This window comes from Mya arenaria, chromosome 3 (genome assembly GCF_026914265.1).
Source record: "Mya arenaria isolate MELC-2E11 chromosome 3, ASM2691426v1".
Taxonomy (NCBI): Eukaryota; Metazoa; Mollusca; class Bivalvia; order Myida; family Myidae; genus Mya; species Mya arenaria.
In genome coordinates, this window is record NC_069124.1 from 17,000,273 (window position 1) to 17,018,131 (window position 17,859).

At 36.9% G+C, this 17,859-nt stretch overlaps 2 protein-coding genes across 2 annotated transcripts; one reads left to right on the forward strand and one right to left on the reverse strand.

The window, feature by feature from the left end:
- Window positions 1-611: 611 nt before the first annotated feature.
- LOC128225612 (uncharacterized protein C3orf38 homolog) lies at window positions 612-7,967 on the forward strand. Its single transcript, XM_052935504.1, has 4 exons — window positions 612-778; window positions 3,472-3,575; window positions 4,019-4,102; window positions 4,325-7,967. The coding sequence occupies exons 1-4, from the start codon at window positions 658-660 to the stop codon at window positions 5,240-5,242; spliced, it is 1,227 nt and encodes a 408-aa protein (XP_052791464.1). The 5' UTR covers window positions 612-657; the 3' UTR covers window positions 5,243-7,967.
- A 926-nt stretch (window positions 7,968-8,893) lies between these two features.
- Window positions 8,894-16,067, reverse strand: LOC128228420 (collagen alpha-1(III) chain-like). Its single transcript, XM_052939723.1, has 5 exons — window positions 15,872-16,067; window positions 13,822-13,898; window positions 12,594-12,662; window positions 11,983-12,171; window positions 8,894-9,560 (listed from the first exon to the last, which is right to left on the reverse strand). Exons 1-5 carry the CDS (start codon window positions 15,964-15,966, stop codon window positions 9,133-9,135), a joined length of 858 nt encoding a protein of 285 aa, XP_052795683.1. The 5' UTR covers window positions 15,967-16,067; the 3' UTR covers window positions 8,894-9,132.
- Between the last annotated feature and the right edge of the window lie 1,792 nt (window positions 16,068-17,859).

Below are 17,859 nucleotides of genomic sequence, written 5' to 3' on the forward strand. Positions count from 1 at the left end.
TAAAAGCATTTAATTCAAACTAGTAATTGTGTTAACTGGAAACGGTGTTAGAAAATATACTGTACAAAGCAATAAGGTCTACATTCATTTTTTATTCCAATAACACACAATTCCAGGGGATATTTTGTCCCTGCCAAGAGACCATGTGGTGATCGACAAACCTGTAAAGGTATTTTTTATCCCTGCAAGGGGATATGGTAAGTCAAGAGAATCATTCTAGAGATATTAGTCTATTTACGCTACCAAACTTGAGATGAAAGCAAACATGTTTTTGCCTGATCAATTTCTCAGAACAAGGTAGAAATCGCAAATAATGATGACAGATGCTATCCCATAGAATCCAGTACATTGATACATTTCATTCATTTCATAGAAAAGGATTTTGATCAAGGAGTGAATGGCACTGGGATGTGCTCTGACAATAAAAATCATATAATATGCCAACTCTTTAAGTTGGATTGCAATATGTAAACACTTAAATAGTTTGATTTAGTTACATATTCTTTTGAAACAATTGTTTAAACGTCATCATGTACCCATGATAGCAATAGAGCTTGACTTGTACATAACTGTTTTCTGCTCCTCTTATACACTAAAAACTGTTGCGTGCTCCCAATGTAGTAAATGAAATAAAAAGTACTTGATATTTGGGCAAATATGTTGTCAGAGACAGAAAAGAATGGTTGTAAAGAGATTTTATCTAAACTGCCAATTCAAGAACTAGTCGCTCTTGCAGAAACTGTAACTAAAAAGCAGGTTAAAATCACAAGTCAAAGAGGTAATGAAAGTGTGTAATTTTCGGATATGGGACATTCGGACAGCCATGGTTTATGTTTCTGAAAATTGAGGATTTGTGTTCTCTCAGTTTTAAACAGTTGCATGATACTTCCACAATAGTTCTTCATTTTAGTTAAAGCAAGAGAAAAATGTAATATTCTCACTATTTAAAAATCGTTACGTCAACATTAAAGCTAGCAAATTACTAGTCAAAATAAACCAGGGGCAGATACAGGAATTGGTGTTAGAGGGGCGTTACTAAGGGATGCTACCCTTTGACATGCGCCCCTCCCTCCAAACTGAATGTTTATTGCTTAAACGTTTTTTCTCCAAATTAAAATAAAAGGTAAACTTGGCAGCTGTTAACATTAGCTGATTTAGAGGGGGCCTGCACCGGGTGCGCCCCCTCTAAATCAGCTAGTGTTAACTGCTGCTTCAGAGTCTTTTGATGATTCTATGTTTTGGAGACTCAATGTTGAGTGGAACATAATGTATGTCTAAATGTTAATAAGTTCTGCCAATGCACATTGTTGTGGCTAGCAAATCATGGTCTTAGTGCAAGAAGGTTGTAACTTCATATAAAAATAAAAGGTGTGACAACAGTCTTATCTTAAGCCCTCCTAACAATAATATTTTTGACAAAAGAAAAATTAGGAAAGAATATGGTATGTTTAAATGTCGGAGCTGTTCCTCAATTTCGGTCTGATTTTCATCAAGGCCAATTTGTTGTCAAGCATGAAGTAGTATATATATAAATACACCAAGAATCTTTTGATTTTTGGTATTGGCAGAGTTGGGGTTCCATACTCAATGGTGAATACAGAGCAGTAATTCTAAGTGGTGCTGATAGTCCCAATTTTACGATGTTTGAAGCTAATGTAACAGTCTGCAGTAAGCGGTGGATATGCGTTCATAATGTAATAGTCCGCTGTAGGCGGCGGATGTGCGTTCATAGTATAACATTCCATTAAAGACAGAAGTACACATTTATAGTAGGTATGTCTACTTGGTTGGTAATATGAAAATTAGCAAAGCCTGGGCTCTGTGTGGATTGAGAATTTACTGTATTTAAAGACCAATGGACCCCATCAAAGTCGAGCATGCATTTCTCTGAAGGGATCTGTTGGGCTTGTTTGATGTCGCACATTACACTTATAAGAGTTCAAATTGATATCCAACACACTACTGAATTTTTGACTATGTCACAAAAATCTTGATGAAAGACCATCATATAAAAACAAAAAAAATCTGATATCAGGCATGAAAAGATGGGCATGTGATAGCCAGTACATTTGAGTTATGAGGTTTAGTGGTTTACTAAATGGAGTAAACCATGTTTTCAGAAAGAACAAGCTGCCGGCCAAGATAGACAGTTCTATTGGCAATTTGGTCGGTTCAAATTAGGAAAAAAAAGTGAATTTTAAGTAGAATAAGTAGGAGCCGGTCGATTACCCTACTTCTTGAGACGGGTCAACAGAAACTTGAGAACCCTTGGTAAACATTGAAGACATGATAAAAACAACGCTTTTTTCATAACAAACTGAAGTATTGGCTGGTTCTTGTCACATACTTGTAATCAGGGCTTTTTCTGCTCATTTTGGGAAAAAGACTCTAGACATTTGGCTGAAATATCAATCCTTGGGGTATAAATATCTACTTGAATAAACCATGACACATAATATTTCATACTGATCTTTGAATGTGATAAAAATCAATGCTTTCTGATTTCAATTATTTCCAAAACTTTACATCACATAACACATAGTTATGCTGAATGAACCAGTACAGGTAAAAAGACTTCCATTACAAAGTTGCTGTTTTTTCGCTTTTGTTTGATTGGGATTTTTTTCTGAAGATTGGGAAAACAATCATATATTTTGCTTTGGGAATGGGTCCGATAGTCGGACCCGTGGGTACTATAGAAAAAGCCCTAGTAAAGTTTACTTCAAGAACATTAAAAATACATGCCATGATTTATGTGTTCTTTTCAATGTACATGACTGTACACTTTAACAAGTGACTACTTTTTCTATTTTAATGAAACAATTGTATTTTCTTTCAGAATGGCATTTATTTTTAAATTTTATAAGTCTGTCAATCTACAGGTTTAAATGGAGCAGTACACGTTCAATGCTTACAGAATTTTTGACAAGAACATATCGACGGCCTCACTTCCAAATGTCGAAGCTAAAAACTACAATGTTTTCGGTAGCAATGTTTTTAATATTTAATTCTCGTAATTTGATTACACATTTTTTTACAAAATGCCTAAGTTACAATTTATGTAGTTACAATTTCTTAAGGTTAATCATTTTGCTCTATGAGATGTGCAATACGTGCTCCACATTTGGATCACATGATGCAATACCATTTTCTCACCTCATTACTCTGCATTTTGCAGTTAGATGCGGCTCGTCTTCATGCCTTTAGTGATGTAAAAAATCCGAAACAGAAAAAATGCAGCTTCAGCATTTTGAAGTGAGCCTGTGAGGCCATCAATATGTTGCCAGAAACATGTACAATAAGGCACATATCTATGTCTTTAATAATTATTGAATTATGCCCCTTTTTCCATGTTCCCCTTATCTTTACCAAATGTTGGCAATATTATTCCTCTTTTTTCAAATACTGGGCATGCTAGCAAAATGTATATATTTCATTTATAACTAAAAATGTAAAAACTATCCATTTCAGAAGCTGTAAAAGCCATTCTTCTGTACAGTGACAGTGCCTTGGAACTATTCAGCAGAAAAAAGATGAAGAGAGAAATACTGTTTCAGTACCTGATGTCAAAATCAGTAAGAGTTTAATTAAATTTCATCTGAATGTGAAAGATATTTTATGCACCAGTCAAATGTAACACAGCCTCCACCAGGTTTTGGGAATAGAGGGGACTTTGACTTTTGGTCCAGCCAAGCCCAGGTAAAATCCTCATCCTGTGGGCAAGGACTGATGGTAAAATCCCCGCCAAATGCCCCCACACCACAGGGACCCTAAGTAAGGCCCATTCCCCGCTATTTTTTTGGCGCGAAGACAAATCCACCACATTCAACCCAGCAGTGTGGGGCCACCTGGAAGGTAAAAACACAGCCCATTTCCCCAACTATCACTGGTATATCCCCGGACCTCGGGGGGCCATGGTTACAATTGACTGGTGCATTAGCTTTACTTTATTCAGCTAGATTACATGTAGATTTAATGATCTGAAAGATACCAAGGAAGAAATGTGTTGTCATTTTAGATTCCTGTCGCATCAACAATAGACAAGGGTGGAATTATTCGAACCATTCTGAACACGTGGGGAATAAACATTGATGAAGGACAGGTATGATGCCACAAAATTAAGTCATATCATGCATGTTTATAATTGGCATGTGATGTTTTGTGTAAAAAAAGTTATTCTATAAAGTGTTTATGTTTCTCAATGTTGTCTTCATTTCTTTGTCTTAAAATTCAGCTGGTCATTACTTAAATTAAACTTATTGTACCTTTCTAAACTTATTTCCCTTCTTTTTTCTTACCTCCAACTATTTTATAATAATTGCAGTTCAAGGTTAAACTGGAGAATGAACCCCAGCCAGCCCAGACCTCAGGATCAAGGGCTGGTCACTCTGTCAGCCCTTCCTCGAGCACTTCCACACAGACTGGAGCCAGACCACGACCCTCGAGCACTTCCACACAGACGAGTGCAAGATCGCAACAGTCCACCTCAAATACTGCTTTCGCGGCTCAGACCAACTGTAACAATATTGGAGGCGCCCAAGCTGACCTTAATAGACATACTGTGTCAAATACATCAAATAACAGGCATGTCACTGCTCATAGTAGCCAAATATCACAATTACAATCTTCTGGTAACCAAGTTGTTAATCCTGATGCCAACGTGAATCAAGTAAACAATACTACAGCAGCAGCAACATCAAGAGTTGGACTCACTAACAACATTCATCAAACAGTTGTAGATAAATCTGAGCTACAGGTTTTAGGAGAAACTTTTTCAAAATGGTTTTATGAAAATCTTAACTCTCATAATCCGACATTGTCTAAACCGCAGATGGACTTTGGCCCTAATCACTTTTGGGACGATGCTTTTTTTATGTTATGTTCACACAGTCCTGTAACCAGTGAGGAAAGATTTGAAGGACCTCTGTTAGTGTCTCAACGATTCTTATCATTTGCCCAAGAGGAACAGTTGCTATTCAATCCAAACATCACATCGGAAGGTGTTTACGTGAAGTCAGACCCTTTTGGTATGGTGATGATTCTGGTATGTGGGACGATCCACAGGGCTAATGATTGTCTCGGCGTGTTCCAGCAGATGTTCGGTCTGGTAAAAGATCCAAGGTTTGAGAACAACTATAAGATCAAGAAAACAAAACTTGATGTGCGGACTGACAAACCGACAGCCATGCCAAAACTGGAGGCCAACCCAGAGAGTCAGATGGCTGCCTTGGTACCAGTGTAATGAAACTTTTAATGTTGTCATGTGATATTCCTTGCCTAGATAAGGCTTTAGACTTTTAGTAATATTTATGTTGCATTTGCTATTAGTGACTTATAGTTATAGCTTTCACAGTGTCTACACCAAGTAATAGTTACCAAACTAGTTACCTGAGATTTGATAATCTTTGCAATGAGCTGACGCATGAGTTCTGAATAATTTCAATCTTGATTGTTGAGCCTAGCGCCAGTACTGACAAGCCATGTTATGAAAACTTTGTCAACACAATAACTTACCCTAGGACCTTTAAACATCAGTGGTAGGTTGGCCTTCACCAGCTGATGACCCCTGTAGTTATTGAGGTCACAAGGTCAAAGGTTCCAGGATATTGACAACAGACTTATGAAATCTTTGTCTGCAGAATAACTAACAGCTTGACCTACATGTTATACAATGAAACTTCAGCTGCACTGGACTAGTATTATCCTAATTTCGGGTTGTCAGTAACTCAAGTATTAAGGTCACACCGGGGACCAATAACAAATCCTACTCCAAGCTCACATTCAACTTTGTCTGCAGTTTCTATTTTGAAATACTTGTCTTCACTTTTATGAAAACTTTTAGCAGCCATCAACAGGGGTTTCAAACGTGAGGATTATTCCGATAACTCCTGAATCAGGATTGACAGCATTTTACTTAAAGCTGCACTCTCACAGGTTGAAGGTTTTGACAACTTTTTTTTTGTCTTGGAATGAGCCAATTTTTGAGAAAATGCATGGAAACCAGTCATATATGGATGCTGACAAAGGAATAGGTCGCAGATATTTATATTTAAGTTCAATAATTGATGTTTTATGCATTTTTCTCAAACCGTTAGTAACGCTTTAAACCATAAAACATTAATTTTTGGACGGAAATATGAAAATCTGCGATCTGATCTTTTGTCAGTATCTTTTATCATTGGTTTGCAGATATTTACGCAAAAATTTGCTCTTTACAAGACAAAAAATAAGAAAGTTGTAAAAACGGTATATCTGTGAGAGTGCAGCTTTAAGGCTATTGTACAATTGTAAAGATAGTTTTTGCTTGTACATTTGCATCGACACCACTAGGAAGTACATTGAAATGAATATAAATGACTTGGGGAACAATTTCAAATAATGTCTAAAGCCACTTTACCCAGCTTAGGCATGAATCCATTAATGTAATTGATGGTTATTGATTACATTTGTTATAATTCCCTTTTAATATTAAGAATCAATGTATTTTCTTCTTAAAATCTATTTAATCAATCCTCCGCATGTTTCATGTCTTGTTTTGGAAATATATTTAAGTTATATGCCTTCACTGTCTTTGATAGATGGTTATTGATTATATTTGTTTATTTTATTTCGAATATAGGTCTGCAAGTTTCGTTTGGTTGGTTCGTAGACCTTGTCTTGACTTGAAACTATTTGACCTAAGGCTTTGACCATGAAACAACTCCAATCATTATTGTAGGATGCATATGATCAGTAGATGTTGGTGATTGGAGGGGGGGGGGGGGGTTAGATTTTTTTATCAATAGATGACCGCTGTTGTTTGTTTGTTTTTATCTCAGTGGATAAAGGAAATGGTCACCAGCCTATGAAAAATTAGCACTTACTTGAGAGTGATTTAACGCTGGCAAAACTTGTTTTATTGATAAATGTACTCTTGATTATCATCAGTATATTTGAGGAGAAGAAAGTATTTTTTATTCCATGAGTATCTTTTGTGCAAACAGTAATAAAGTTATATATAAAAATTACAAATTTAAAGTGTATTGAACTTCTTTTTCTTAGATTTTTAAAGTGACACTCTTCTTCAAAATCAATACATAAACATTTATACCAAACATACATTTTGAGTGATAAACCGTTAACTTCTTACTAAGTAATGTATTTATGGACAATATTAATTACTGATAACAAGATTGTAGCCATGTATTTAACAGCTGAAAACGCATTTTTTTAATGATTGGTGAGTGCTAAAAGAACTGATCTTCTATCGTCTCATAAGGTAGAAATACTGTGTTTTCTGCACCTTTCTTTCAAATTTAAATTCGGTATCTTTCATAAGAACCATTGTTTTTGACATTTATTAATCCTTTTTGGTATATTAAAACAATTGTATTAATTGTGTTAAATCTTATTTTGGAGTAGTAGTGCATCTTTAAGCATGAGAACAAAGTAATGTTTGTGCATAAGGTAATACAATTATATATACAAATAACATATACAAATTCGATTGATCGAGGACGTGGGAAGGCTCGTCAGCTTGTAATGTATGGTATGTGAAGTGGAAAGTTATGGTTCAATTAATCTGCCATTCATATATATGATCACTGAACGGTTTAAAAATATATATGAGTTGACATCATTACCAAATATATTACCGAATTGAATTTGAAAATAGGATTGGTCCCTTGCTTTGTAGGTTACAAAATGAGTCGAGGTTTAATGTGGGTGGCTATGACGTCTTGCAAAACCTCAGCCACAACTCGAAAACCGTTCAAGGTATTCAAACGAAATTTGCTTCTCATGCCGCGAGAGAAAACATAACATGTTTAGCAAGGACAATAACTCTAGCTTGAATAAATGTCGAGTAATGCTTCTTGGTCGACTGAAAACAAATCCCTGATTGTCGCTGGCGTTTGTAACGCAGGGCTCTTCTTTCTTGTTGAAATTTGTGTTTACATATTACAGTGGGTGCTGACTGCAAGTTCTGAAGGTAATCTACAATTGTTGGCCGCAAAATATTAAATTACTGTTTTTGTAAAAAAAATTCTGGTGAATGCTAAACGATTTACTGTGGTCTGCTATTGTCTCATAAACCGGGTAGAAATACCGAATACCGTGTTTTATGACCATTTCTTTCAAATTAAACTCGGTATCCTTCATAAGAATAATTGTTTTCGACATTTATTGATCATCTTTGGAATATTAAAACAATATTTTTAATTGTGTTTTTTCTCATTTGGAAGTAAGAATGCATCTTTAAGGTACATTTACTCTAAGGCAATTGTCACTCTTTGAGTTCAATGCATACAGTGCCAATGGTCTTGTTCGATTTTGTTTATAATATAGAAATTGATATGTTCATATTGGGACATCACATACGGGTAGCAATGCCCAGGAATCTACCTCAAGGTCAAAGGAACATTTACCAATGCATACTTAAAATATGTGGTTGTTCGGTTAGCGCAGTGGTTAGCGCACTCGCTTCTCACAAAGTCCACCCGGTTTAGTTTCCCGGCCCGGGCCCTTGTGTGAGTTTGGTTAGTGGTCACCAAGCCGGCCAAACGAGTTTTCTCCGGGTATGCCGATTACCCCACAAAGCAAGACAACTCTCACGCGCATCATCGTGCCAACGAGAGTTATCATAACTTCTTCACAGTCGTAAAATATATAGTGGTTAAACTAAATTATTGTGAATGTAGTTCTTATTCTGTTTGAAAGCCACGCAGCTTGCCATATCTTGCTTTTTTGAATATTATGTGTAAGACAAACCTAAGCTTGGCATTGGGCGCCAGTAAAATATTGCTGGTGGTTTATAATTTTATGGTGATATACCCATTAAAATAACTTTAACATACGGAACTAAGGTTGACTTCACTTATGAATGGGTATGTCCTTAAATAACCAAAACACACACTTGTGCTTTCAATTTTATTTTCAGTGCATTGCATACTTCGACAATTGAATTTCAATGGCATTATGAAAATATTTGCATGGCATTGTATCAAGACAATTCAACTTCCCTGAGGTTGGACTTTCAATGATTATTTCAATTTTCAAACTTATACAAGTCTTTAAATACTATTTGAAGTTAATGAATTCACCGGTATTTAAAATGTTACGTAAGCAGAATGGGGAAAGTATTTATTTCAAAAATTAACCTTTGTTTGCATAGGCATATTTAGAAGGGGCAGCCATGTAATATTTCGGTGCTGCCGCTACATAACGGACAGGGTAATATGTGACGCGTCCAGGGGCGCCTTGGGGACCCGAAGGGCCAGGGGCGCCTTGTCCACCACGTGGGCCTCTGGCACCGGGAACGCCTTCAGGTCCCGGTGGCCCTTCCGGTCCGTCTTCTCCTTTAAGCCCTCGCCTCCCAGGGAACCCGCGAAATCCTTGTATTCCGGCTTCCCCAGCGTCTCCAGTTAATCCTGGAGGACCGGTTATGCCCTTGTCACCCTTCTCTCCCGGATATCCGGGGAATCCCTGTGGCCCTTGGTAGCCGACCGGCCCTTGGGGTCCCTCCTGTCCATCTGTGCCGTTAACGCCATCCTCTCCCTCATCTCCCAGCTCGCCGGGAACACCTGCACGTGAGTAAGATAAATAAGAATACATAGAGCACAGATATGTACTATAAATACATTAAAAATTCTTGAGAATTAAGGGTAACAGTCTCAGCATTAGAGATGAGAAGAATGTCGATACTGTATAGACCGTCGCCCATAGATGCACAAACCCGCCGTATCGCGATACGGGTCGATTGAACTTCTTAACGAAATATGTGGTTCTGTTCTTCGGTACAAACTTAAAACATATCTATTTTATTCGCTGATTGTTCAGTTTGTATTGTATGAGTCACAAGGTCCGAGTTTCTCGACAATACTTAAGTATTAACTAAATAACTTGCTCAAACAATTTTACCACTTTACACCGAGCATGGTTAAAAATGTTAAATATTTAAACTCCATTAGACTTATACTCCCTCATAGATTTTATTGATACATTTTTTAGAAAACAAAATTGTTTAAAAGCAAGAAATATACTTGATTAATTACTCATGATACTTTTATGGGGAACTCAGCTAAAAAAAATGCATATCATTTAGTAAACGACCAATCGGAAATCCACGGCCATTTCCCTTCGAAAACAACCTCGGATGTATGCCGGTACATCAGTAAAAGTAGTTCGTACATTTTTTAAATAATAGTTTTAATTAATGATGGTGTTTGAACGTGTATTTTGTATTACTAAGTTAGAATTGATTCTTTGGTTTTACTGTTATTTTAAAACCACTACGCGAATTGCAGCGTAGTTAAATGGGAAGAATTCTGACATTGTAAACCGTCCATATACATCCAAGGTTGTTTTCGATGGAAAATGACCGAGATGCTCAGAATAATTTAACGACCATACAAAGAAAATGACCGCACACAGTTAAGATATTTTTTATCAAAATATGATATAACCAGAATTGTTTTTTCTTTCCATTATCAATTTTACACAGGATTAAAATAGTGTTCTCAAATGAGTAAGAATTTGAGAATTTTGGAGACACTGGGGCCAGAAGTCAAGTTTATATCATTCCGTGACATTGCATTAGTCACATGGACGACAAAAACACTTATAGATTTGCCGAAATAGATCACAGAAATGCCGAATTAGATCACAGAAATGCCGAAATAGATCACAGAAAAAGTTGTGATGGTCGGTGTCAGATATCAATGAGAAATGTTTTATTAAAACATCGTATGGTTTTAAGAGCGTCTTGAAATTCGCATAAAGAGCGCTTTTTATTTATCTTCAACGTTTAATGATCGTTTATGTCTGTTTCATAGAAGAAGATTTATGTTTTAGTTTACAAACACATTTGCTTTATGCGCGCTCATTCTCAACATTATTTTACCATGCACACGTTTATGTAAGTCACGGACATGAACAAAAATGTATGGATTGATTTTTATGCGGGCCTTCTTTGATGTATAGCATACACCATCTCATATTGCACTTAACTAATATTTACAATCAATCAAACCAGAATACCAAAACAAAAATCTTAAAAGAAGCAGTGGCAACGTTGAAAATTGTAACAACGACGACGGGAGCGCCACTAACGGAAACGTACCGTGCCGCGTGATGACAGTTTCGTCTCATCCCAATTTTGAACACTCCGATAACTTTCGAGATCGGTTGAGTTTAGTTTAGTTTATTAAATAAGATTAGTTTTGCACAAAGAGCACATTGGTCGCCTTTTAAAGTTTTTTTTTTGTGTGGATACGTATACTATCATACAACAAGCACTATTCAACGGCATGATGTCTGATTCATTTTTGCCAACCATTAAATTTATCGTGAACATCTTTACATTAGTTCATAGACCGAATGGCTTATACGGTATGTGAATACTGGATAACACAATATCATAAGGCATATCCATAAGGCAATATGCATATACGTGAACAGACAATGGTATATCAAATGATCATATGTAAGGGTCTGCAGCCAGTTAATTATTTTGTTTGGTCAAAGATAGCCAAACTGTTTATTGATAAGTGAAAAGTTATCCAAACGTTACTACTGACAAGTCCAATCACCAAAATGTGCAAACGAACCAAACGATAACCTGAGGACAAGTTATCGAAGTTATATGGATTTTTACGACAACAGTCCCAGCAGAGCTTTTGAAAAGTGTCTTCTTACGGTTGTAAGCGGACCGTGCACGATACTTTCGAGTCCCATTAGCCGATACATTGTATTTAGGAAGGCCATGATAATCATCTTTTATTTTATTTTTATTTATTCGTGCATTTATTTGCTCACGAATATATGCAATGTACTTATAAGTCAGATACATATATATATATATATATATATATATATATATATATATATATATATATATATATATATATATATATATATATATTACACGTCGATAAGTTGCTGCTGATTTACTCCTGGTATATGGATGTAAATAAATTACGAAATTATGGCAATTTCCGGTCCTACCTGGGTATCCTGTGGGTCCCTCCTCGCCTGGTGGTCCGGGTGGCCCCGCCTCTCCTTCAGGTCCCTCTTCGCCCCAGGGTCCGTACGGACCTGGCGCTCCAGGAGCCCCGGCGTGGCCCTTTTCTCCCTGTTCTCCCGGCACCCCGGGTGCACCAGCCTCGCCATCCCTTCCTGGGAGTCCTGGAGGACCTACAGGAAACAGAGGAGAGTCTTAAGGATTTTTTTTAGAAATGTTTTAACTCTAGACTCTCTGTATACCCGATGAAATCGTTTTAATTATGCACCTCTTATACCAAATTATTGCCAACACGAGTGTTTATAAGACAGCCAAAATAACGGAATGTGTTGATATGTTTTATTAATTTACTGTCATATTCTTTGCTTTAGATAAGTATCCGATACTAGTAACGTATTTTCAACAAAAAATAAGTGCATAACACAGTATTAATTAAAATATAATTTAAAAATGATTAGGGATAGTATATTCAACAAAACATAAGTGCATAACACAGTATTAATTAAAGTACATGAACATGTATAAATTAAAAAATGATTAAGAAAATACATGTAACTGCAATAAAGAAAAATTTCGTAAATCAAACACAATTTACCCGATTCACCCCTTGCGCCCATGACCATGGGGATGCCATACATAACACCGTGGCGTTTCTGGCGGGAAACTGAAAATGGAAAAAAAAAATGTTTGACTTAATAATGGTAATAACGAGGATACAAGAGTGTTTTATTTTCATAATGCAATTGTATAATATGTTGCATATTGCTAACATTGAGCACACAGATATGCTCGGTGCTCGCTCTCGCATCATCGTCGGATACACCGATGCTCTCGCGTAAGCCTTGGGATCGATTCCTGGCATGAGATAGACTGGCGGAACCAAGAGTGGAAGAGGAACTATCCATCAGGATAAGATAAGATAAAATTGTAAGCGAGAAAATCAGGAAAAAACTCATGTGTAATAAAAAGGAAATGGCAGGAAATTACCAAAAGCGGAACCAGGCAAGGCAAGCCCCATTTGCTAACGGGACTAGCGGTGCCAACAAAGCGGACTCAAGTGGGACAAGACCCACTAGCGGTACCAACAAAGCAGACTCAAACGCAACAAACTCCACTAGTGGGACAAGCGCTACCAACAAAGCGGACTCAAGCGCAACAAACCCTACTAGCGGGACTAGCGCTACCAACAAAGCGGACTCGAGCGCAACAAACCCCACTAGCAGGACTAGCGCTACCAGCACTGCGGACCCAAGTGGAACAGGTCCAACTAGCGGGACTAGCGCTACCAACAAAGCGGACTCAAGTTGGACAAGCCCTACTTGCGAGACTAGCGGACCCAAGAGGGACAAGACCCACTAGCGGGACAAAGCGGACTCAAGCGGGACGGGCTGAGGGAAAGGCCGATTGTTTTTAAAAGCGGGACTGGCAAGATAAGCATCTAAGATGGTCTAGCAGGACCAGCTATGACGCTGGAATGGGGCATAACGTCCTAAGCGGGACCAGACCTAGCGAGAAAAAATAACCCTATGGGAAAGGGAAACAAAGCAGAACATGCATCAGAACGGGAGAAGCGGAACAAAGCCCCAAGGCTTGACTATCTCGTCGGGACCAAGAGAACTAGCGAGTCTTAGCGGAACAAGCACTTCACATAAGCAGGACTAGCCATTAAGCAGTACTAAGTGATACAAAAGCCCCTAAGCCCCTAAGCCAAGTCTATAAACAGGTGGTATTTAACCTAATGCAAACATTTATAGTCGCCAAGGCCCCACATGACCTTCAACTGCCATCCCCTGGTCAGCCCAACCCCATCGGCCCCTACTCACTAATCTCCTTCTCTTCGGCGATGGTTCGCTTGATCTCCTCTATCCGACTGATCCATTCCTGGAGCTCCAAGCGCTCACTGCAAATGGAAAGAGGCACGGTTTAGTTTGCAATACTTAGATACCAGAATATTGGACGTATAAAATACGCACTCGTTTAAACAACGCACAAAACGTCTTGAATACATTCAATTTGTACCGCCTCGATAGCGGCTTAAAACAGTCAGTTTCAACCTATCAGCTAGTTATGTTTTACGAGCATTACTTAACGCTACGCTTAAATTCGTCGACGTGAGTGAAACACAAATAAACGGTATGTTTAAGGATGCTTTGTGGGTTATTAGGTTGCCCTCTCGTTAGTTTCTTTTAAGAAATACGTCGAAGTATACGCTCGATTCGCTGACACTGTCATTCGATCTCTCTGAATTAAGTCTGTTGAAATTCACTAAGAAGATAGAGGCGGAACTAAAGCCACGAACAGTCGTTGCTTCACACCATCTAAATGCTCTTGTTATACCTAAAGCTTCACTGGTCCTTACATTTGTGAGGCATCGGTATAGTTTTGTACAAACTTTGATCAAAACTTCAACAAATGGGTTAGGTGGTATTGGATTTTGGAACGTTTTTAATCAATATGAGATATTGTGAAATCGACAGTATTTAAGTACAGTTTAAGAAGTGTTTTGTGATCTGTATAGTGTTATGAGTTATGACCTTCGTCATTAACCTACCGGTTTAACTGCATATAGAAATCGTTATAATACTTTAGAGATATGATCATGTCGTTTAAAAAGCTCGCTCCATCAATTCATATTTTACAAATTCATCTGGAACTAATAGCAATACACGACTCACTGAACTCCATATGTCATATCGGCTAAGGAGGATATTTTTCACCTTAACAGTAAACAAACAAGTTCATAAAAAATACTAAAACTAAAGAATGAATAATAATAATCATAATAATAATAATAATAATAATAATAATAATATAATAATAATAATAATAATAATAATAATAATAATAATAATAATAATCAAAAATAAATAAATAAATAAATAAAAAAATAAATAAATAAATAAATAAATAAATAAATAAATAAATAAATAAATAATAATAATAATAATAATAATAATAATAATAATAATAATAATAACAATATTGATAATAAATGAGTGGAGTTACAATATTACGCAAACTTATTAGCTTAGTGTTTACGCTCATGCCTCTACCAATTGGATCCACGAATGAATTTTGAGTTTATCATTAGAAAGCTGCCAGTAATTGCGTTTAACGCGTTGGCTATTCAGCGGCTCGCACATGAACGCTGGTTAGATGGAGGCATTCGCGCTAACACTGTGGAAGTAAATCGGCAGCCCGGCTGATGCCGATTTAATGATTTAGTTAGAATTAAGTATAAAACAAAAATAGTACTCAACAGCCCTATGTATTTGTTTTTGTCAATCGTGTCTCCTTTATGTTTGTATTTCCATTGAACGATGATCGTTTATTTTGCGATCAAAGTCCAGAAAAGATTTATTATTTTCTCAAAAACACACATGACCTACAATTGCAGACCAAATTTACAGTACAGGCGGTTTGACGTATGTGGTCTAGCGGCGTGAAGTTTGTGGCATTGCGGTATTCCGGCCTTTTTGCGTGGTTTTTATCTTCTGTTGCAATAATATCAACGTCTTCATTGAATACAGTGCAACATATGTTATTTTCCGTCGAAATAACGAACATGCCATGAACCAACCTTTTTTGCAAGCTTGAACTTTCATAATGCAGAAAATGCATAAACCTTTCATTGAAAACAGTACTAACAACTTTGGTTTATCCCGTTATCAAGGTACTTTCCATGTTATTTTACCTATATTTCGCGTTTTGAATTTTTGATATCATGGTCAGTTAGTGTAAGATGCGAATGATGTTATATTTGCTTAAACAAACGAAAATAAAACAGTGCATAATCCACCTAGAACCACACACAAACTTTTTATGCACATGATACAAATTTCGAAAGTGTCACGCTACATTTTCTGCACTTACCTCTCGACCTGCTCCTCCAGTTTTGTAATCTCTGACCGGATGTCGGCAGCCACGACGGCAATGCCGACGGCTAACAATAAAATCCGAGCCAGCATTCCGATGTTTGTGTGCGCGCGTACGTGTTAATGTTGCTGTTTCGACGGAACAACTGCGCGTGAGAGACAGACCCGATGTAATAGGGTGGCCGGTTGGCAGGTCTGGTTTTGTCTGCCGGCAGGGGCGCCTCAGAGAACCACGTGTCAGGCATGACCGTAGCATGATTTAATTGCTCGAGGTTTGTCCAGGATTATGTTTATTTAAAAACGTTCGATTTTGTTTCTCGATTCTGCTTAAATTTTACATTTTTCATAACGCTGCTGTAGAACTATGTTAAAAAAATAAACGTTTCCACGTTTACTATGATTAAGTTTGTACGTACGTTTACGTAAGAAATCATCTGTTACCAATGATACAGATGTATTGTAACTCGCCCCGGCAGGGTTTATTTACCTAATTTCAAGCACATACATGTATATAAAGGCTGTCAAAACACTTATTTACATATGGAATATATTCATTGGATTCAAATTTCAATACGAACTTTATCCTACTGTCATTACACTTTTGTTACATTTTGTTTTTGTTTATTTAATGAATATCTCCAGACAATGGGGAAAATGTTGAGTTCAGTAAAGAATTAATAAAATGATAAAAATATATATGTTTGAGGATTTAAAGTCAAAGTTTCTAAAAATGCAAGCTACGCACCTGTACAGAACTTCTAGGACACGGAATATACCAAGAAATTAGTGCCGCTTTTGAGGCCATGGAAGACCCTCTGTCTAAAACTAAAATAGAAATAACACAGCATTAATATCTTGTGATGAATGAAATAAACAACAACATAAACAAGAAAATAACCAGAACGACAACAACATCAACATCATCATCATCATCATCATCATCATCATCATCATCATCATCATCATCATCATCATCATCATCATCATCATTGTAAAATAAATGAAGTAACAGTTTTCATTTCTTTTTCAACCATATAACGATAGATCTGAAATAATTTGAATGTGTTTCCGAAAAAAAAATACACCGAAATTTTAAGCGACGGTCGATGACGAGGTCCCGCAAAATCCACCTTATTCACGGATGAAATTAAATTTACGTAAGTCAGCAACACGAAACTCAATTATTCATGTAGTTTTCAATAAGACTTGCCTGCTGCTGGAATTTCAAGACAGTTCACTTGAAATTGGCAATACAAAACTACTGTTTTGATAGAACGCGATGATTTTGACAAACGTTTTCATATTGACGTCAGTGGTGTTTTTAACTAAACATATAACACATGTCCGAAATAGGCAAATACTGCATTAGGTATATCAGTTGCCGGATTCATAAATCAGCTTAAGGTTGCGTTCTACTTTGAGGACTCTTTTACTTATTTTATTAGTTTAACATGTTGAAGAAGCTGCATTAAGGCCTTGACGGGCCTCATTTCATTGCTAAAACTGCTATCGACCTTTAGATAAACGTTTAGATATATTTTGAAACAGAACTCGACATCCATCCAAAAATGTTACGCCTGGTTTGACTTGGGTAAGAAATCAGTACGTTTTAATTCGACCATGTAACAGGATATCTCCGTGTATAAAACGCACGAAACCTTTATCGAATTACAGATACAACACACGCTCAATTTCATCCCATTTTCTTAATTTTCTTTTTTGAAATAAATATACATGTGATCTCATTATTCATAAAGCAGTAGAAGTAGCAGCCGCGCCTATCGGTAGCAGTAGAAGAAGCAGCAACGTCTAGCAGTAGCAGTAGTAGTAGTAGTAGTAGTAGTAGTAGTAGTAGTAGTAGTAGTAGTAGTAGTAGTAGTAGTAGTACTAGTGGTAGTAGTAGTAGTAGTAGTAGTAGTAGTAGTAGTAGTAGTAGTAGTAGTAGTAATTGTAGTAGTAGTAGTAGTAGTAGTAGTAGTAGTAGTA